This window comes from Aotus nancymaae, unplaced genomic scaffold (assembly GCF_030222135.1).
Source record: "Aotus nancymaae isolate 86718 unplaced genomic scaffold, 86718_ANA_hifiasm-v0.15.2.pri h1tg000014l, whole genome shotgun sequence".
Taxonomy (NCBI): domain Eukaryota; kingdom Metazoa; phylum Chordata; class Mammalia; order Primates; family Aotidae; genus Aotus; species Aotus nancymaae.
In genome coordinates this window covers 49,812,309-49,834,544 of record NW_026988425.1, presented here as the reverse complement: position 1 = coordinate 49,834,544, position 22,236 = coordinate 49,812,309, and the positions used below count along the sequence as shown (strand labels likewise).

The following is a 22,236-nucleotide window of genomic DNA, read 5'->3' as shown; positions in this document are numbered from 1 at the left end:
CTATACTGGACTCCAGCCTGGGCAACAGAGTGAGAACCTATCTCAAAAAAAAAAATTAATACTAAATGTAATATGCATAATCTCATTTAATCCTCAAACATTAATTTTTTAAAATTTTGAAGATGCAGAGAAAGTCTCATGGAGATTAAATGGTTAGTGCTAAATTACACAGGTAGTGAGTGTTAGATACAGGATTTCTGATTCAAAAACTTTATTTTCTTTCTACTGTTTCATAAATGTTACATTTAGAATATTAAGAAAAGTGGACATATGAGTCCATTAAACAAGTATGGCAACAATAAAACTCTACTTGTGAAGTAGTCTGGGCAGTAACAAGAAACAGAAGAAGGTGAAAGATACGGGGGATGGAAAAAGAAATGGCGAAGAACAGGAAAGACAGCACGGCATAGTGGTAAAGAGTACAGCCTCTGGATTTAGACTGCCTCAGTTTGAATTTCACCTCTGCCACTTACTGACTTTGTGATCAATCACTTTTCTGCTGTGTATCCTTATCTATAAACTGAGGCTAATAATAGTAACTTACAGGGTAAGTAATAAAGCTATATCAATTGCTTTTACATGTTAAAACCTTATTTCATCAGCATCCCTGACCTCTACCCACTGGGTGTCAGTAGCAGTCCCTTCAATTCTAACCAATTGAGTAAGGCCAAATTCCTTTTTACCCTTTTCTATGACTCTTGACATGCTGTGTAGAGTAGACTGTAGAGGGATAAGGATAGAAGCAGGAAGCGCCATTAGAATGCTATTGTGGTAGTCTTGGTAAGAAATGATAGTGATCAGATTCTGGATATATTTGAAGGAAAAGCCAGTAAGATTTCCCAATGGGTTGAATGTAGACTGTGGGAAAAAGAAGTCATAAGTGATTCCAAGAATTTTGGCCTGAGCAAGTAGAAAGACAGATTTTATCAACTAAAATCAGGAAAACAATAGGTGGGGTAGTTTTGGGGGAAGAAAATTAGAAAGTCTGTTTTGGACATGTTAGGTTTGAGTTGTCTGTTACATCCAGCTAAAGATGTTGAGTAGGCAGTTGAATATGCAAGTCTGAAATTCAAAAGAGAAGTTTAGGCTAGAGATATTAATGTGGAAGTTGTCATTGCCTAAATCAATAGAACTTTCTACAATTATGGAAAAATGTTTTATATCTATACTGTCTAAGGGGTAGCCACTAGCGACACGTGGATTTTGAGCACTTCAAATGCAGCTAGTATGACTGAGGTACTGAATTTTTTTATTTTAGTTAATTTAAGTATAAGTAGCCACATGTACTACTGGCAACTGTATTGGACAACACAAGCTATGGAAGTAAAACCATAAGACTGCATAAGATTACCAAGAGATTGAAGGTAGATCAAGACTGAACCTTAGAACTCTGCAACTGGAAAGGGATCTGAGAGATGAGAAGGCAGCAAAGGAGACAGAGAAGGAGGAGGGACCAGTGAGGTAGGGAAGAAACCTGGAGGTCTAGTGAATCCAGCTTATCAAGGAAAAAAGTGATCCCCTTTGGCAGATATTTCCAATAGGTCAAGTAAGTTAAGGACTGAGAAATAACCCTTGGAGTTACCAATGTGGAGGTCTTTAGTGATCCAATAAGAACAGCTTCTGTATTATGGTAGAAGAAAGATATCATGATTAGCATGGGCTGAAGAAAGAATAAGAGGATCTTATTTATCTTATGCTTTCTATTTTTTCCCACCTATTTTATATTTTCTTTTTATCCTCTTTTGCCTTCCTTTAGTTCGGTTATTTTTTATCCTTCTTCTTTCCCCTCTACTAAATTTAAAGTTATACACTGCTTTCTATTATATTAATAGTTACCTTAAAATAACATCAATGTGTAATGTTGATCTGGACAACATAAGGGCCTTTGGACGTTTTAATTCCAAAGATCTTCATCTGACTTTTTTTTTTAATTTGGTCTGGCATTTTAGTTCTTTTTTTTGTTTTGTTTTGTTTGTTCGAAATAGGATCTCACTCTGTGACAACCAGGCTGGAAGTGCAGTGGCGCAATCTTGGCTTACTGCAACCTCTGCCTCCCTGGTTCAAGCAATTCTCTCACCAGCCTCCCAAGAAGCTGGAATTACAGGCACCCACCACCATGCCTGGCTAATTTTTGTATTTGTAGTAGAGACGGGGTTTCACCATTTTGGCCAGGTGGGTCTCAAACTCCTGACCTCAAGCGATCTCCCCACCTTGGTCTCCCAAAGTGTTGGAATTACAGGCGTGAGCCACCATGCCCAGCCTTAATTCTTTTTTTCAAACCCTATAATATTTATCAATTCTCTTACAGTCTTTCAATTTCGTGAATCTGTAGATTGGTATCTTTAATGGTCAACAATTATCTCTACAGATATTTTTTCTGTCTTCTTCTTTCTGATTCTCCAGTTACATGCTTGTTAGACCCTTCTTATTCTATTCTCCATGTTTCTTAAACACCTTCCACATTTTCTGCCTTTATTTTTCTCTCTCTGCCACATTCTAGGTAGTTTTTTTATCTTCTACTTCATTAATTTTCTCTTCAACTTTTTTTTTTTTTTTTTTTTTTTTTGAGACAGAGTTTCGCTCTTGTTACCCAGGCTGGAGTGCAATGGCGCGATCTCGGCTCACCGCAACCTCCGCCTCCTGGGTTCAGGCAATTCTCCTGCCTCAGCCTCCTGAGGAGCTGGGATTAAAGGCACGCGCCACCACGCCCAGCTAATTTTTGTATTTTTAGTAGAGATGGGGTTTCACCATGTTGACCAGGATGGTCTTGATCTCTTGACCTCGTGATCCACCCACCTCGGCCTCCCAAAGTGCTGGGATTACAGGCGTGAGCCACCGCGCCGGCTCCTCTTCAACTTTTAAACTCATTCATTGAGTGTTGAATTTTGGCTCTTGAATTTTTTTTTTCCTAAAAATTCATTCTGGTCCTTATTTAAACATACTAAGTCATTTTTTGAAAATTTCTACTTTTTTTTTTTGTTTATTTAAACATAGGAAGCATTATTGTTTTATATTTTTATTCTGGTGATTATTATAGTTGAAGTTCTTGTGGGTCTGTATCTGCTTTTGTTTCTTCTGGTTCCCACTCATAGCACTTTATTTCCTTATATGCTAGGTTATTTTTGACCTACTATTTGTTCTCCTTAAATGATTGTTAGCAGCATTTCTTTGAGGCCTACAACGAAGGTGTGTCTTCACAGGAATGATTTACATTTGCTTCTGTCAGTTACCTAGAAGTGCTACCAAGCAGGTTAATCTTAAATTATATTCATAGCTTTAAGTGTTTCTTGCAAATTCTCATGAGGTGCAGTTTATGGTAATAAATTATCAGTTTATGGCAACAAAAAAAGTGCATACAGACACATGCTGTGGTCAGTAGTTTTGGGTGGTTTTTTTTATTTTTATTTTTTGAGATGGAGTCTTGCTCTGTCACCCAGGCTGGAGTGCAGTGGCATGATCTCAAGCACACTGCAACCTTGACCTCCTGGATTCAAGGTATTCTCCTGCCTCATCCTGCCAAGTAACTGGGATTACAGGAGCACCCAAACATGCCCGGCTGTTTTTCTGTATTTTTAGTAAAGACAGGGTTTCACCATGTTGGCCAGGCTGGTCTTCAATTCCTAACCTCAAGTGATCTACCCACCTCGGCTTCCCAAAGTGCTGGGATTACAGGCATGAGCCACTGTGCCCAGCCAATTTGGTTTTTTTGTTTTTGTTTTTGTTTGTTTGTTTGTTTTGAGACAGGATCTCACTCTGTCACCCAGGTAGCTGGAGTGCAATGGTGCAGTCGTAGCTCACTATAGCCTCCAAATCCTGGGCTTAAGCAATCCTCCCACTTCCGCCTCAGCCTCTGAAGTAGCTGAGACTACAGGCATGTGCCACCATGCCCAGCTAGTTTTGTTTGTTTTTTAGTGGAGATGAGGTTGTGCTATTTTGCCCAGGCTAGTCTCAAACTCCCAGCCTCAAGCAATCTGCCTCAGCCTCTCAAAATGCTGGGATTACAGATGTGAGCCACTATGGCCTTTGGTCCATTTTAAGAAGACTTCTTTGTAGTCTTAAAATGGACCAGAGGTCATAGTGGCTCACACTGTGGACTACACTTCTTTATAGTCCCTTGTGAGGGAATAAGCCATTTTTACTTCTTGTTAAACCCTACTCTGATAGCAAAGGTCTTTATAGTTATAGCTGTATTGTGGTGGGGAGGTAAGGAAAGGGGATGATTTCTTATTATAATCATTCCTTACTTTGGATGAACACTGGGCTTTGACTTCTGTTCCCGGAATACTACACAAGGCTTTGAAAACCCCAGCCTGCATTCCTCTGGTACGGCAAATACCCTCCAGGCAGCAGCAGTTTCCTTGTCATTTACTTCTATTGGTTCTTTCACCTACAAGTGGCCTGATATTCCTCACTATGTTTGATGCTTTTCAAAGATTTTAAAAATATTTTATTCAGTATTTTTAGTTTGTCTGCCAGAAAAATGAGTCCAAATAGCCTAATCTGTTTTATTACTGGAAATGAATTGCCTCACTTATTTTTTAGTAAGCCAAAAAATAAGAAATAACTCCATTTTAAGTTAGCAAGTTTCTGATAAATATTTCAGGCATATCCCTCATTAAGATATCTTCAGCAGCTGGGCACAGTGGCTCAAGCCGGTAATCCCAGTACTTTGGGAGGCCGAGGCAGGTGGATCACAAGGTCAAGAGATCAGGACCATCCTGGCCAACATGGTGAAACTCTGTCTCTACGAAAAATGCAAAAATTAGCTGGGTGTGGTGGCGTATGCCTGTAGTCCTAGCTACTTGGGTGGCTGAGACAGGAGAATTGCTGGAACCCAGGAGGCGGAGGTTGCAGTGAGCCGAGATTGCAACCACTGCACTCCAGCCTAGTGACAGAGCAAGACTCTGTCTCAAAAAAAAAAAAAAAAAAGATATCTTCAGCAAATTTCCATATTTTTCCAATTTCTTATTCATGAATATTTATTAGTTATGGATAATAAAAAATTTTAAAATTAATTATTTATCTTCTTTGTGTAGGACTAACTTCTTCAGTGCTTAGAGTGTGAGAAAAATGGCAAATATGAATAGGGATTCTAGGCATCTTCTCATCTCTGAGATAGATCATGAAAGAGATCCTGGACCTATGAATATCCAGTTTGAGTCATCAGATCTAAGATCCAAAAGGTAAGCATTTGAAATAAAACACTTATTTCAAATTAGGGTTTTTAATGATTAAAATACATCTAATTATAACAAAACATGTATAGATTTGATTATAAAATATCCAATTTCTTACAGGATTTGTGTGTATATATGTGGGGAAAAGTAAATAAGAATACTGTTTTGTTGTTTATTTAAACATAGGAAGCATTATTATTTTATATTTTTATTCTGGTGATTTTTATAGTTGAAGTTCTTGTGGGTCTGTTTCTGCTTTTGTTTCTTCTGGTTCTCACTCATAGTACTTTATTTCCTTATATGCTAGGTTATTTTTGACTTATTTTTTGTTGTCCTTAAATGATTGTCAGCAGGACTTTGAGTCTTACTGGTTTATATTCGATCTTCTTTACACTAAACTCAATATCTCTGTTGGGGGAAGGGTTGGGGTAACATTACAAAGTAAGATACATTAATAGAATTCATTTAACGAATACATATTGATTACCTGCTTTCTACAAGGTAATATGCTAGGTACTTGAGATAGAAGAGTAAAAGTAATAGAAAATCTTTACTTTCATTGAGCTAAAATTTCATGAGATAGTTTAAAATACTTTGAGTTTAAAGTTTATTTCATTGTATACCTGTAAAACCCAAAATAATACACACAAAAAATATAAACAGTAAGAGAATTCAATAAAGTAGTTGCTTACAAAACAGGCAAAAATAAAAAGACATCCAATGAGAAAATGTAATGGAAGAAAAAATAAAATACATAGAAATGGTCTTAACATGAATCTGTAAAATGAGATAAACTAAAATGCTTCTGACATAAAATAAGATTTAGAGTATTTCATCAAATCTGAGATGCTACTGATTATAACTTGCATTTAAAAAAAATTTAACACTAAGAAAAACTGCTGTCCATACCTCTGATGAAATAATCTCTTGGGCTTAGAGTTTTTGTTTGTATTCTAAGATTGCACCACTGCACTCTACCCTGGGTGACAGAGCAAGACTCTGTCTAAAAAAAAAAAAAAAAAGAAAAGAAAGAAAGAAAGAACTCTTGAACTTGTGTGATATTTTATCCTGTATTTCTTGTGCAATTATAAAACTGAAAATAGAAACAAAGTATATCAATCAATGATTACTGACACCTCACATTTAGAATATGATTCTTCTGAATTATTTTTTGATGTGGAGTCATCAAAATAGGTGTTCCCCACACACACACAGAATTGTCCTTAGTGCCATTAAGAACCCTGATGCTGTAACATTTCTTGAAAAGATTTTCCACTGGGTACAGTGGCTCATGCCTGTAATCCCAACACTCTGGGAGGCTGAGGTGGGCGGATCATGAGGTCAGGAGTTTGAGACCAGCCTGACCAACTTGGGGAAACTCATCTCTACTAAAAATACAAACATAAGCCAGGCATGTTGGCATGCACCTGTAATCCCAGCTACTCAGGAGGCTGAGGCAGGAGAATCACTTGATTCCGGGTGGTAGAGGCTGCAGTGAGCCGAGATCACGCCACTGTACTCCAGCCTGGGTGACAAAGCGAGATTCTGTCTCAAAAAAAAAAAAGAAAGAAAGAAAAAGGAAAAGAAAAGCTTTTCTTCCAGCTCAGTGACACTTAAGTTTTGGCGCTTGCACTTTCCTGATCCTACCAGAAGATGTCGCAAAAGGTTTTCTGAGAACAACGTAACTCTTCTGTCTTCCTCAAATGGTCCTTAAATGGTTTGTGTGACATGACCAGGGATGGCAGTTACCTATCATGCCACCAGGAATAACTACTATCATATTGTCACTTGGTGACAGTGATTTTTTTTTTTTTTTTTTTTTTTTTGGAGACCGGGTCTTGCTCCGTAGCCCGCACTGGATTGTGGTAGTACAATCATGGCTCGCTGCAGCCTTGATCTCCTGGGCTCAAGTGATCCTCCCACTTCAGCCTCCTGAGTAGCTGGGACTACAGGTGCATGCCACTGTGCCCAGATAATTTTTTTAAAAATTTTATTTTGTAGAGAAGCGATCTTGCTATGTTACCAGGGCTGGTCTTGAACTCCTTGGCTCAAGCAATTCGTCCACCTCAGCCTCCCAAGTAGCTGGGACTATAGGCACACACCACTACACCTGGCTAATTTTTAAAATTTCTTTTTGGCAGAGATAGCATCTCACTTTATTGCCTAGGCTGGTCTTGAACTCCTGGGCTCAAGCTGCCCTCCCGCCTTGGCCTCTCAGTGTTGGGATTACAGGCATGAGTCACCATGCCTGACCCTCGAAGTGATTATAAGGTGTTCTAGATTATGAGATTCAGCCTTACTTAGAAGTGTTTAAATGTGTATATTAGAATCAGTAAAATGTGATGTAATAAAAAGAATAAAACGAGGCATATTCTGCTCTCATTGCGAAGACTCTAAAGATGTCATAGTCTTCAAATTTTAATCCATAAATTTAATGTGATTTTTCCCACAAAATGCCAGTAGCCTATTCCACAGTTTATATGGATCGGTAATTTCACTTCTAAGCATTAATTCACATTGTCAAAAATGATATGTGTACAAGGTTTTGTAATTCAGTATTTTTTATAATAGTAAAGATTAAAAGCAATCAAAATTTCTTTTCTTACAGGACTGGATAAATAAGTTGTGGAACATTTGTACAATGGAATATTTTTCCTCTATTAAAAAAAGGAAGTGGCTTTATTACATATCAAAATGGAACAAGTCTTGAACTTATTTTGTTAAGTGAAAAATTGAAGTACAGAGCAGTATGTATAATATGCTACCATTTGGGTAAAAATAGATAAATATAATATAATATGTATAAATGAAGTTTGGGGCAGTAAATAGGAAACTATAAGATGGTTGCTCCCTCAGAGGGAAACTGAGTGCTTTAGAAAGGATGGTGTGGCAGATACTGTTAGGTAGACACCCAACAATCATTCAGTAACCCTAACTATTCCTTAATGTCAACAGAATCCTAATTTTTTTAAGAGTCACAATCAGTCTTCATCCAAGAGATAAAAGATGGTTGGTTTAAGCTAATCTTGATAATCTTATTTTCATTTCCACATACTTAAGTTTTTAGTCTTTCTTGCAACTAGAGGTGGAAATGAGAAATTTATTATTGTCATTTATAGTGACCATCAGAAAAGATAATGAAATAAGTCTTTTGATTCTCACTTATATATTCCAATATCAGTAAATATAAGCACTAATGAATGCTGACTTGAATGCTCAGGGTTTTCTTGAAACTTCTAAATTCTATGATAAAGAATTGACCACTGTGACAGCAGAACATAGGTCATTGAAGTGCATTCCATTACCATAAGTTGGCAGGAGTTCAAACAGTTCTCTGTAAATTTGTTTAACTGGGTAGATTAAATGGCAATATATTTTCTATAATGAAACTTGTCTAAATGAGAGGGTATCAACTATTTACAATCATGGCATAACTACCTAGGTAAGCATGTTTTAAGAAAGGCAAATACAGAGACTTAGCCATTCTGAATGCTAATTTGATTGTGGAATAATTTCTGTTTAGGTAAACAAACTATTTGATGAGAAAAAAATGTGAGAACTTTAAAACATGGTTGTTTCTGTTAAAATATGGATTACTTCACTTTATATACATAAATAAAACTCATCTATACTGAGGGAAAATTATCTTCCATTTCAAGAACCAGATTAGGGCAACTATTTCCAAAACTGCAGTTATTTTAGAGTTACCTTATAACTTTAGTAATATCTTCAGTAGTACCTGTATAGTATAAGTGACTGTTTCTTTAAAAATCTATTTACTTTTTAAAATTAGGGTTAATTTAGCCTTAACACCTATTTATAAAATGGTGGATTTGAAGTGTTGTTTATGCTTTTTTCTAATATGCATTGCATTAAATACCAACTAGTTTAAATAGCATTTATCCTTGTGCTACTTAGAATCATCTTACATATTAACATACTTTGAGAAACTGTCTTTGGCTGTCAGAGTATGGAAAACAACATTTAATACTTTTAGATTACTTGTCTCAGTTTAGCTTGTGATTTTCTATCTCTTCCACTAGGTGGCAATAAAAATCACATAATTTTAACAACTGATTTGGACTGAAAGTATGATGGATCTGCTTATCATTTTAGTGGAACTGGGGTCTAATTAAACTTACGTGGAGGAAGGAGCTTGTCATTATAGGGGAACAATATATGTCAAATCATTTGAGGGGCTTTTTCAAACTATGCAGGCCTACTTTTTATTCTGCATATCTCCCCTCCCCCACTAATTTTCCACCTGGTTTGGGGTGGAATAAGTAATATGAGTGGAGGGACAGAAAGGTTTAGAAGTCTCCTATCTTGATATATGTGCTACATTCCATTAGCAAGTACTGGTCTAAGAGATTATTTTCCTGTTTTTCCCAGACTTTCTCATAGCCAAAGATAGAACCTGATATTCAGTATTGCTTCATATCGCTGCATATTCAGGATTGCTCCTGCTCTTGGACTAGGCCGTGGGGAAGTTGACCATCCAGCTAGCCTACCAACAGATTGTGAAATAGTTGTTTTTGAGCTTCTCTTCTTTTTCAGTCTTTCTCTATCTCTGTTTTCCCTTCTTCCATTTTCCCCAGGACCTAGGGATTTCATATCCTTCTCTGTATCCACAGTATTACCCAGGGCCAGGAATTAACTCATACGTAACCCATTAGGCAATTCTTTGTAAAACATATTTTTTTTCTGCTCCTTATTCAGCAGTACTTATCTGTCCTATTCCTGCCAGGGCTCTGTTGTCAGCTTTGTATTATAATGGAAAACAATTGGATGTATCAGAGACCTAGTCTATTATGTTTCTATGACTATTTTCATTTTAACATGGAGAATCCGGTAAATATGAAATCCTAACCTAAAGTTTCAAGATTTTTCTGACTGAGAACATTTCAGGTGCTCTGATAAGCCAGTGAGGTATAGGCAGCATTCCTCCTGCCCTTTAAATAACCTAGGTATGCAGTGGCACTCTTTTTTAGAAGGACTTCTAGTGTGCACATCTGTAAATTGGTCTTTCTGTTTCACCTGTCACCAACGAGCAGCCTAAATTGACTCTTTTTGGTCCTTGAGGTTTTAGGAGAGAAGAAAAAAGAAAAATACATAAGGACAAAGAATTTGAGAGAATAAAAGAATTCTGATGGGACTGGAAATAAGATCCCAGTCTAACAAAGTTTATGTTTAGATTTAAGGCATCTCTAACTCCATGTCCCAGATTGTCCTCTTAGCACTTGACCAAAAGACAGTTCCTTTGGGGAACCTAGTGCATCTAGTAAAAGGATATTTACTAAGGCAAAGTGAAGAGTTTATCTATTAATAGGTAACAGTAGATCCTGGCCCAGCAACAGTGACTGGAAGTGATTGAGGCTTGGTGGTTTCATAGTTGGGATTATACAGATGTTCAATGAAAGATAGAAGGGTAGTTTTCCCAGGAGGGCTAGTTTCTAGAGCTGAAAAATAAATTATATTTTGAGAAACTTGGCATCAGTGTTAAATAGATGGACTAGGACCTTGATCATTCATCAGTGGCTAGTACTGATGGCCAACTTGCTAGTTATATTACTTTTATACCCTTCATCCTCTTTCCCCTCCATTCTCTCATACTTGGGCCTACCTCTCTTCTCATCAACTTTTCACTGCTGTTTTTCCTCAAAGGAACTGTCTTTTTGCTAAAAGCTTGAAGAGTACAATCCTGGCCCTAGAGTCAGAGATGCCTTAAATCTAAATACAGGCAAGGCACAGTGGCTTACACCTATAATCCCAGCACTTTGGGAGGCCGAGGCAGGTGGATTCCTTGAGGCCAGGAGTTTGAGACCAGCCTGGGCAACATAGCGAGACCTATGCAAAACTTAGGGAATCTCTACAAAAACAAAAAAATCTAAATACAAATTTTGTTAGTCTGGAATCTTATTTTTAATCCCATTAGAATCCCTTTATTCTTTCAAATTCGTTGTTTTTATATATTTTTCTTTCTTCCTCCCTGTCCAGGTACTTTTGTTTGCTTAATTGCCCTCTTGTATCTGTAACTGCTTGCCTGAGTGGCTTCTTTCTTTCCTAGATCAATCTGTTTTAATTGATTTTACTATTTGTTTACTTGCCTGGAATCTAGTTTTGCTTTATCCTCTTTTTTCCCTCTCATTATCATTATGATGCTCCTCCACTTATTTTGAGGTGTTCCTGATAAACCCATCATAAGCCAAAAATATCTTAAGTTGAAAGTGCATTTAATACCCAGATAAACCCATCATAACGTCAAAAACTCATAAGTTGAACTGCTGTTTGAGGACTGTATTAGAGAAGCCTGAAGAAAGAGACAGCCTCTTTGGGTTTGACTGGTACTCTTTAGGGCCAAATTAAAAGTGGGTTTTTTGGAGGAAACCGCATGAAGGGTTTGGCTAGCATTGTTCTCTGTCTACTCAATATTGTAACATATCCAAGTATGTATTTAGTCAAAAGGGTTTTAAGTGCAATAGCATAATCATACTATAAAAGCAGTGAAACCAGTTGCAAGTATATAACAAGATTTGAAACTTCTTTTAACAAACTGACTTAAAACCAAATATTATTGAATTAATCAAGACACATGAAATACAAGAGTCTTATTATGGCTCAATTGCTGACTATAGGCAAATGATAAGGGATTGATGTAAAAATCACACATTGAAATTATGCATCTTTGGCTTGCCTGGTTTTTTTTTTTTTAAGTCTCATTCTGAAATTGTCCCCAAAAGTCTATTACATAACTTTTTTATGCCTTCTAATTTTAGTATTTCTTCTTTCAGTCTGTTCTCTATTCCCTTGTCACAAGATACAGGGTTTCCAAGTTCTCTTAAGTATTAGAAAATAAATGAATGCCTTAACATTTTAAGTTAGGAGACAGGTTTTCTATAAAATAATATTGGGAATTGTTTTGGTGCTATACTTATAAAAAGGCCTGGTTCATTTGCAAGAACATCATGCTTCCTTATTTTTTCTACTTCAGTAGTTTATAGTTTATCTTAGCATATTATCACTACTTTAACTGAGGTTATTTTTATCTTTGTTTAGTGTATAAAGATCTGACCTGATATTATTTATTCTAGTTTTTATTTATGTCTATCAAAACTTCTGCTTCTTAATTTATCTATACTTAATATACAGAATGGCTTCTAATTTTACTTCTCTTAAATTGTCTTATTAATTTCAAATAGAGGCAAGCATTGGTCTTCTTTATTATGTCTTTGAGTGTAGCTATGCCTTGGAATTTACATATTAAAATACAACTTTATTATGTTACTTTCATTTTGTTTCTCTTTTATATTATAGTAAGAGTTATTTTTATTTTAAAAAAATTTGTCTCAGTAGTTATATATTTTCTATTTTATTAAGGCTAGTAAATGGGATATAAAAATAATTATTTAAAGAGGTCATGCCCTCATTCATAACATTGCTGGTGGGATTGAAACATGGTACAAAAACAAAGATGCCCTCCCTCACTACTCCTATTCAACATAGTATTGGAAGTTCTGGCCAGAGCAATCAGGCAAGAGAAAGAAATAAAGGTCATTCAAACAGGAAGAGAGGAAGTCAAACTATCCCTGTTTGCAGATGACATGATTCTATATCTAGAAAACCCTAATGTCTCAGCCCAAAAGCTTCTTAAGCTGATAAACAACTTCAGGAAAGCCTCAGGATACAAAATCAATGTGCAAAAATTGCTAGCATTACTATATACCAACAACAGTCAAGTTGAGAGCCAAATCTCGAATGAACTCCCATTCACAATTGCCACAAAAAAAAGAAAATACCTAGGAATACAGCTAACAAGGGAAGTGAAAGATCTCTGCAAGAGAACTACAAACCACTGCTCAAATCAGAGATGACACAAACAAATAGAAAAGCATTCCATGCTCATAGATGAGAAGAATCAATATCATTAAAGTGGCCATACTGCCCAAAGCAATTTATAGATTCAATATTATTCCCATTAAACTGTCATTGACATTCTTCACCTAACTAGAAAAAAGCTTTCAAAAATACATATGGAACCAAAAAAGAGCCTGAATAGCCAAGGCAATCCTAAGCAAAAAGAACAAAGCTGGAGACATCATGATATCCAACTTCAGATTATACTACAGGAGTACAGTAACCAAAACATCATGGTACTGGTACAAGAACAGACACATGGACCAGTAGAACAGGATAGAGAACCCAGAAATAAGACTGTACACCTATAACTATCTTCAACAAACCTGACAAAAACAAGCAATGGGGAAATATTCGCTATTGAATAAATTGTGCTGAGATAACTGGGTAGCCATTTGCAGATAATTGAAACTAGACCCTTTCCTTAACCATATACAAAAATTAACTAACTCAAGTTGGACTAAAGACTTAAATGTAAAACCTAAAACTATAAAAACCCTGGAAGACAACCTAGGCAATACCTTTTAGGACATAGGCACAGGCAAAAATTTCATGATGAAGTTGCCAAAAAAATTCCAAAAAAGCAAAAATTGACAATTGGGATATAATTAACCTAAAGAGCTTCTGTACAGCAAAAGAAACTATCGATAGAGTAAACAGACAGCCTACAGAGTGGAGGAAAATTTTTGTAAACTATGTGTCTGACAAAGGTAATATCCAGCATCTATAAGGAATTTAAACAAATTTACAAGAAAAAACTAACAACCCCATTAAAAAGTGGGCAAAACCACAATGAGATACCATCTCACACCAATCAGAATGGTTACTATTAAAAAGTTAAAAGGTAACAAATGCTGATGAGGTTGTGGAGAAAAAGGAATGCTTTTACACTGTTGGTGGGAGTGTAAATTAGTTAAACCATTATGGAAGATAGTGTGGCAATTCCTGAAGACAGAAATACCATTCAACCCAGCAATCCCATTACTTGATATATACCCAAAGGAATATAAATAGTTCTGTTATAAAGATACATGCACATGTATGTTCATTGCAACAGTATTTACAATAGCAAAGACATAGAATCAACCAAAAGGCCCATCAATGATAGACTGGATAAAGAAAATGTGATACATATACACCATGGAATGCTATGCAGCCATAAAAAAGAATGAGATCATGTCCTTTGCAGGGACATGGATGGAGCTAGAGGCTGTTATCCTTAGCACACTGACACAGGAACAGAAAACCAAATACCACATGTACTCACTTATAAGTGGGAGCTAAATATTGAGAACACATGGACACATAGAGGGGAACAACATACACTGGGGCTTAGTGGGAGGAGGGAGAGGATCAGGAAAAATAACTAATGGATACTAGGCTTAACGCCTGGGTGATGAAATAATCCGTAAAACAAACCCCCATGATACATGTTTGCCTATATAATGAACTGGCACATCCTGCAAATGTACCCCTGAACTTAAAGGTTAACAAAAAACAAAAAAAATGATACAGACATTTTTGAAAACAGTTTGATAGTTCCTCAAAAATGTTAAATACAGAGCTATCATATGACCTAGCAATTCTACTTCTGGGTATCCAGAGCATTAAAAACATATGTCTACACGAATAGTTATAAACAAATGTTCCTAACATTTGTAATGGTTAAAGTGGAAACAACTCAAATGTCCATCAACTGATGAACAACAATACTTGTCAACCTTGAAGACATTATGCTGTGTGAAAGAAGCCACACAAAAAATACTACATATTATATGATTCCATTTATACAAACATTCTAGATTCGGTAAAGCCATGGAAACATAAAGTAGATTAATGGTTGCCAGGGGCTGGAGAAAGGGGAAAATGGGGTCTGAGACTTTTTTTGGGATGGTAAAAATGTTCTAAAATGGATTATGGTGATGGCTATATAGTCATCAGTCTGTGAATGACAGATTAAGGAATTTGGGCTGACCAAGTTGTTGGGAATAACTAGAAAAGCTAACAAAATGTTTTTAAAAATATGCTCGAAGACATAGGACAACTAATAAGACAATGTAGAATATTGAGATCTAAATCAGGGAGAAGACAAAGCCAGAAAGGAGAGTCCAGCATTTCCTCAAGAATATCTGCCAATTCCAGTTTATTAGCTGAGAGGCTTAAAACCGAGCCTTTGCCAGCCCTACAGGGCTAGAGGAAGAAAATTTGGAATCCAGGGCCCAGTAAGGGAGACCTCACATAAACTTTAGGTTGGAAATCCAAAGGGCTACAGCCTAGACATGTGAGTGAATTTGAAATAGAACATCCTTCTTTCAGGGACTGAAGCCCAACTTTAACTCATCTCAGTCCCCCAAACTGGATTAAGGTGATCTAGGATTGCTCCTGTCTCAAATTGACTTCCCAAAGCTGACATAAACTCTTTCTAAAGAAAATATTTTAGGTTTCAAGTTATTTATATAGTTTTTTAATATACAATGTCAGGAACTGGCTAAAAACTAGCCAAGCATAAGAGAAGCCAGGACAAGATGACTGGAAATTAAGAGACTCAATACACAATAAAAAGAGACTCACAGGTGATCCAGATAATGGAGTTAGCAGGAACAGACTTTTAAAGAACTGCCTTTAACATGTTAAAGGAAATTAAAATAAGACTGAAAATTTGGGACTGACTAGAAATATGAAAAAAAATTGTGGGAAATTTTTTTTAAAGAATCAAATAGAAATTCTGTAATTACAGTACCCAAATTAAGAAATCAATGATAATAATGAATGTTGATTAGGATGTGGAACAGTGGAAATGCTGATATAGTACTAGAGTAAGTGTAGGTAGTCATTTTGGAAACAAGTTTGTAATTATCTGCTACTATTGAGTATACACTGAGTTCACAATCAGAAAAATGTGTACATATTGCACCAAGGGACATGTAAGAGAATATAAATTAGAATTTCTTTATAAGAGCTCCAAAGAAACCCAGATACCCATCAACAGGAATGGATAAGTAAATTGTTGTGTTTTTATATAATGGGATGTTATACAGCTATGAACGTGAACAAACTGTAGCTACATACAGAATGTGGGTGACTGTCATAAAGATAATGTTGGCAAAAGAAGCCAGGCAGAAAATATATATATTGTAGGTTTCTGCTTTGTGAAAAGTTTGAAAGCAAATGAAACTAATTTCATACATGTGTGCACATGTATGTGTCTAGGAAATGCACTAAAGTGTTAACAGTAGTGATTTCTGATGGGTGATTTTATTTTTTTCAATAACTTCTTGATTATCTTAAATGTAGACAATGTGCTACATTTCTAAGAGAACAAAGTATCCCGAAAATATAGCATTCCAATAACTTAGGATAAAAAAGTACATACAAAATGAAAAACTCATTTTCTTAAAACTTTGTTTAAATCACCTTGGCAGTCTCGGCTACTCAGGAGGCTAAGGCAAGAGGATTCCTTGAGCCGAGGAGTTTGAGGCCACAGTGCTCTTGATCATGCCTGTGAATAGAACTGCACTCCAACCTGGGCAATATCATGAGACCTCATCTCTAAAACAAACAAAAACACCTGTTGGTATATTTATTGTATTTACCCCTAGCCTTCTTTTCTATGATGTTTTTAGATGAGATCACATAGTATATGTAATGAATTGTGCTGCTTTTTCTTTTAAATTTATGTTATATGTCATTATTACTTCTGCAGGTTATTCCCTAGTTGTCTGCCTGCCTACCTTCTTCCCTCCCTCTTTCTCTTCTTCCCCACCTGCCTGCCATCTTTCTTCCTTCCCTCCCTCCGTTTTTTCCCCTTCTGCCTGCCTGCCTGCCTGCCTGCCTTGCTTCCTTCCTTCTTTCCTTGCTTTATTCTTTTGTTAGCAAATATTCATTATGTTCCTTCTGTGTGCCAGACACTTCACTCAAACACAGCTCCACCCTCCAGCCAGGGAGATAGATACCTAGCAAAAAATAAGGGGTGATAAATATTTGATTTTATGTGTATACACACACACACACACAAACACACACACACACTTATTTGTTTGTTTTTGAGGCAGGGTCTCACTCTATTGTCCATGCTGGAGTGCAGTAGCACCATCATAGCACTTTGTAACTTTGAACTTCTGGGCTCAAGCAATCCTCCTGCCTCAGCCTCCCTGCTGAGACTACAGGTGCATGTCACCATGCCTGGCTAATTTTTCTATTTTCTGTAGAAAAAAGGCCTTGTTGTGTTGCCCATGCTGGTCTTGAACTCCTGGCCTCAATCAGTCTTCATGTTGGGATCACAAGTGTGAGCCACCACACCCAGCCTATGTATGTATATATTTAGAACTCATTTTTCATTAGGAAAAATATTAATTGAGGCCAGGCACAGTGGCTCATGCCTGTAATCCCAGCACTTTGGGAGGCGGAGGCAGGTGGATCTTGAGGTCAGGAGTTCAGGACCAGCCTGGCCAAGATGTTGAAACCCCGTCTCTACTAAAAATACAAAAATTAGTCAGCGTGGTGGCGGGTGCCTGTAATCCCAGCTACTCAGGAGGCTGAGGCAGAGAATTGCCTGAACCTGGAAGGCAGAGGTTGCAGCAAGCCAAGATCGTGCCAGTGCACTCCAGCCTGGGCAACAGAGCAAGATTCCATCTCAAAAAAAAAAGAAAAAGGAAAAATACTAATTGAACCCATCCTGTACTAGCATATCCAAGAGTCCTGTGGATCATACTCCTGTTAGTGACTGTGCTATACATTCTGGCTGCACCAGGAGTGGAATGAGCCCATATGTAACCTTCATGACCAGGTGCCTTGGGAAGGTTTCTGTGCAGGCACTACTACTCTGTGCAACAACATTTATTGTAGTTGTTTTGGCTGAGGTTGAGGTTTTTTTGGTTTGGCTTCTGTTTTTAAATGTGGGAGGTAGATTTTGCAAGGTATTAAGCTGAATGAGGCCTAGGGACATCTGGTTATAAATATTTCTAAAAGAAAAACATTCAGATGCTCCCTGACATAGATCTGTTAAGGGCATATAGGCTCCTCCCTCAGTCATCTCCTTTGCCCATCAAAGAGGAGAGTGGAAGACCTTCTTCCCGCTCTAAGTCCTTAAGGGGGCCTTAAGATGGTCTAGAAGAGGAGTTGGCCAATTTTTTCTATAAAGGACACGTTAGTAAATACTTTAGGTTTTGTGGGCATATGGACTCATTTGCCATTGTGGAGTGGAAGTAGCCACAGACAAAACGTAAGTGCATGGGCCTGACTGAATGTACATTTTATTTACGAAAAAGTACTTTTACAAAAACAGGACATAGGCATTTGTTTTATCAGGCCGTAGTCTACCGACCCCTGGTCTGCACCAAAGGACTCTAATATTAGTCAGCAACTATAGGAACTTGTACTTTGTACTGCTATGACACCCATACCTCTTGTCTTGTTTCTGAGGAAGTTAAAAAAAATGTCAGGCCCATTCACCTTAATTTCAGTCTACCCCCACAATTCTAATGCAAATGTTCTGATCAAAATGGCTCTTTGGACAACAAAAAGCAAAACAGTCTCCAGCCTCTCCTAAACCCTGAAGCAAACCTACAGTCCTTAGGCAAGATCATCCAAAGATTTTAACTGCCTTAAACCGTAGGGGTAAAGATTGAAGCTAAGAATGATAGAGAAGGGGAAAGTACTGGCTTTCAAACAGTAGTAAAAAGTTTTATGGTAAAAACTGTCCTTAAGACTCACTGAAATGCCGAAAGAAGAAATTTATATTACAAGCATTCTTCCATATTAGGAATTCTTTCTAAATATCATCTTAAATTTAAATATATATAATTTAACAATGTTTTAATATTAAGATGTTTACAGTTGTAATTATTTTAAAGGCTGTGATTAGTAGCTTTCTACATAATTTTTATACCATATTTTGATTTCTTTCTAATAGAGTCTCAAAAGTATAACTATTATAATGAAGAGCATGAACACAATTAAGGTTCTTAATACATATAGCAAATTGCTTTCTAGAAAGATTGTACCAACTTCTACTAGCAATGTGTGAAAGTTTTTATTTCAGCATATACTTTCTAGCACTACTTTTGTCTTTTTTTCCTGAAATACCTCTTATATTTAGTTTGTAAAATTTTCCTATATGTAAAAATTCGTTGATAGGAGCCAGTTGGCAGGGCAGGTTTCACTTTGAGGTCTTGCCTTTATCAATCTGTTCTGTTATTCTGGGATTAGTCTGCAGAATGCAACTAGCAGTAGATTCTGATTAGGCTACTACAGTATTTGCCATCTGGATTGAAAATACAGCAATCATCTTCTGAATGACTGGTTTGTGTAAACCATTTGTTGATAGTGTCTTTCCAGTGGTAAAGCAGAATTTCTCTGTCTGCCTTTCTTGAGAGCCATGATGAGGATTTCTAAGGCTTAATGTGTAGAATCCCTGCCTTAAGTGCCTTAGTCCATTTGGTGCTGTTGTAAGGAATACTTGAGACTAGGTAATTTATAAAAAACTGAAATTTATTTCTCCCAATTCTGGAAGCAGGGAAGTCAGAGATCAAGGCACTGGTGTTTGATCTGACATGGGCCTTGTTGCTGTGTCATCCATGGCAGAAGAACTGAAGAACAAGCTAGCTAAATGCTATGTGAAGTCTCTTTTGTAAGGGCCTTAATGAGGGAGGAACTCTCATGGCCTAATCACCCTCTAAAGGCCCCAGCTCTTAATATCATCACATTGGCAATGCCTAAATTTTGGAGGGAACACACTCAAATTAAGATTAAGATATGGGAAAGGAACAAGAAAGAGGCTCTTTTTCTTTGGTGATCTGTTTAAAGAGTAGATGTGTTTTGTTTGAATCACATGTATGTACAGTATTAAAAATAAGATGTATTTCTATATATATACTGAAATCTTTACCTTCTTCTTTCATTGTCTTTCCAGTTTTTAAGGATAGGAAATTTTAGTTAAAATGCTAGCCTGGCATTTTTCTTATTCTCTACGTTTTTTTTTCTCCCATGGGGAATTAATGGGTTATGAAACTGGAAATTTTATTTCTTTTCCAGAAATCGTTTTGGTGGATTTGTGTAAGAAAGAGAGTAATAACTGGCATGGGATTACAGGCTGAAGCCTACTCTTTATTTATAATTAAGACACGCTCTTTATTTCAAAAATATTAAGTTAATAGTCCTCCTAACTTACTATACTTAAATAGATTGAGACAATTCGTGATTTATTTTGGCGTGCTTATAAAGTGGATAAAAGGAGAAGCTGCTTGGAAAACTTGCCCTCTTGGGAATTTTTTCCACATTCCTAATTTTCCTCTGTGGAATGTCACTCACCATTTCCCATTTGGAACTGTTGTTTCTAGATAGAAGATGGAATGGAGTGGTTGCGGTGGTGGTGGTGGTGTTACTGTTTACATCAACCTAGAGAAATGGAAGCATCTTAACTTGGTTAAAATGTTTCTGTTGTTTATATAATTCCTTAAGCCTTATTCCAGTGCTGGTGCTATTTAAAAAACCTCAAAATCTTGCATTTCTTTTACTGATCATTTTGTAGACATCATAATAAGAGATTCTCAGCACAGTAGAACTTTTGTTAAATTAATGGATTTTTTAAAACCAAAATTTAAGAACATAAATTGCATTGAAAAGAATTTTGAAATTTATTCTCGGCAGAATCTGTAATAAAATATATGGGCCTGTAATAAAATATATGTGCCTGAGAATTAATTTTCAGGTCAAGTTCTTTGTCTACATGTTATTGATGAAGGTGTTTACTTTCAACTAAGTAACAGTTTAGAATTCTAAAACAGGGAACTTATAATCGTCAACCAGGTGTTTCTTAACATTTACTTTTTTCAAAAGCTTTTTCACCATGCCAGTTGGTTAAAAAAAAATCTTAAAAAAATGAGACTGCATATGTGTGTGTACATGCACATATTCATTTGCAAATCATGTACATATATTTATATATTTACATATTATATAGTCTAAAATATACATAATGGAAATTTTTAAATTATTAGATATAATCAATCTTGATAAAATTAACTTTAAATTTTATTAGCAGTATAGCCAATTTTTTGTTTTCACTTTAATATCAATAATTTAATATTTTTTATTATTTAATCCTTTATCACACAGTAATTTAAACTGATTTAAGGTTTATTCCAGGCCAGGCACAGTAGCTCATGACTGTAATCTCAGCATTTTGAGAGGCCAAGGAAGAGGATCACTTGAGGCCAGGAGTTAAGACCAACCTGGGCAACACAGCAAGACTTCATCTCCATAAAAAATAATAATAATAAAAATTAGCCATGGTGGTACACGCCTGTAGTCCTAGCTACTCGGGAGGCTGAGGCAGGAGGATCACTTGATTCCAGAGTTCAAGGTTACATTGAGCCAATGATCACACTGCCACTGTACTCCAACCTGGGTGACAGAGCAAGACCCTGTCTCAGAAAAATTGAAAAGAAAAAAGTTCATTTCAGTCTCATCCAACAATTACATGTGATGTTTTTTGTTGAAATTTGCATGATGAATTTTCATCCTCTATAATATCACTCAATTCTTACAGTGATTGCAGTGCTAGTTTGTATATTTAGTATTCGATGCTATTTTTAAGCTCAAAATACTAGAGTTTTCATTGATTCAATACTGTTAATTTACAAACAACCAGTAACTGTCTGGGCACAGTGGCTCACACCTGTAATCCCAGCACTTTGGGAAGCCAAGGCGAGTGGATCACCTGAGGTTAGGAGCTCAAGACCAGGCTGGCCAACATGGTGAAACCCCGTCTCTACTAAAAATACAAAAATTAGCTGGTGTGGTGGTGCACGTCTGTAGTCCCAGCTACTCTGGAGGCTAAGACAGGAGAACTGTTTGAACCTGGGAGGTGCAGGCTGCAGTGAGCCAAGATCGGGCTACTGTACTCTAGCCTGGGCAAGACAGAGCAAGACTCTGTCTCAAAACAAAATAAAAACAAAAGAACAAAACAAAAAAACCCTGAAACAACCAGTAACCTTGTCCACCTTTTGTGGTTTTCTTTCTAGTCTGCCCCCAAGCTCTCCTCTCCTCTTTTCTTCTTTTCTGCCTTCCCCTTCATTTCTGACACTCCTAGCTCTACTTTACCACCCAGTTGTTCCAGCCACTACCCTCCCTCCCAACACACTAC

The 22,236-nt window shown here is 36.7% G+C and overlaps 1 protein-coding gene across 5 annotated transcripts in view; it reads left to right on the top strand.

Moving 5' to 3' along the window:
* Positions 1–22,236, top strand: part of SLC38A9 (solute carrier family 38 member 9) — an 80,578-nt gene that overhangs the window by 10,009 nt on the left and 48,333 nt on the right. For 3 of the 5 annotated variants that reach the window (XR_010342588.1, XM_012457300.2, XM_012457301.2), the window contains one exon: positions 5,037–5,183. Coding sequence is in view for 2 of the 5 variants with exons in the window: in XM_012457300.2 (XP_012312723.1) it covers positions 5,071–5,183 (113 nt within the window). In the remaining 3 variants the exon portion in view is untranslated. Of the gene's footprint in view, positions 1–5,036; positions 5,184–7,785; positions 7,925–22,236 lie in introns of those variants that run through there. The other 2 variants (XM_064375982.1, XM_012457302.2) reach the window with 2 other exon arrangements.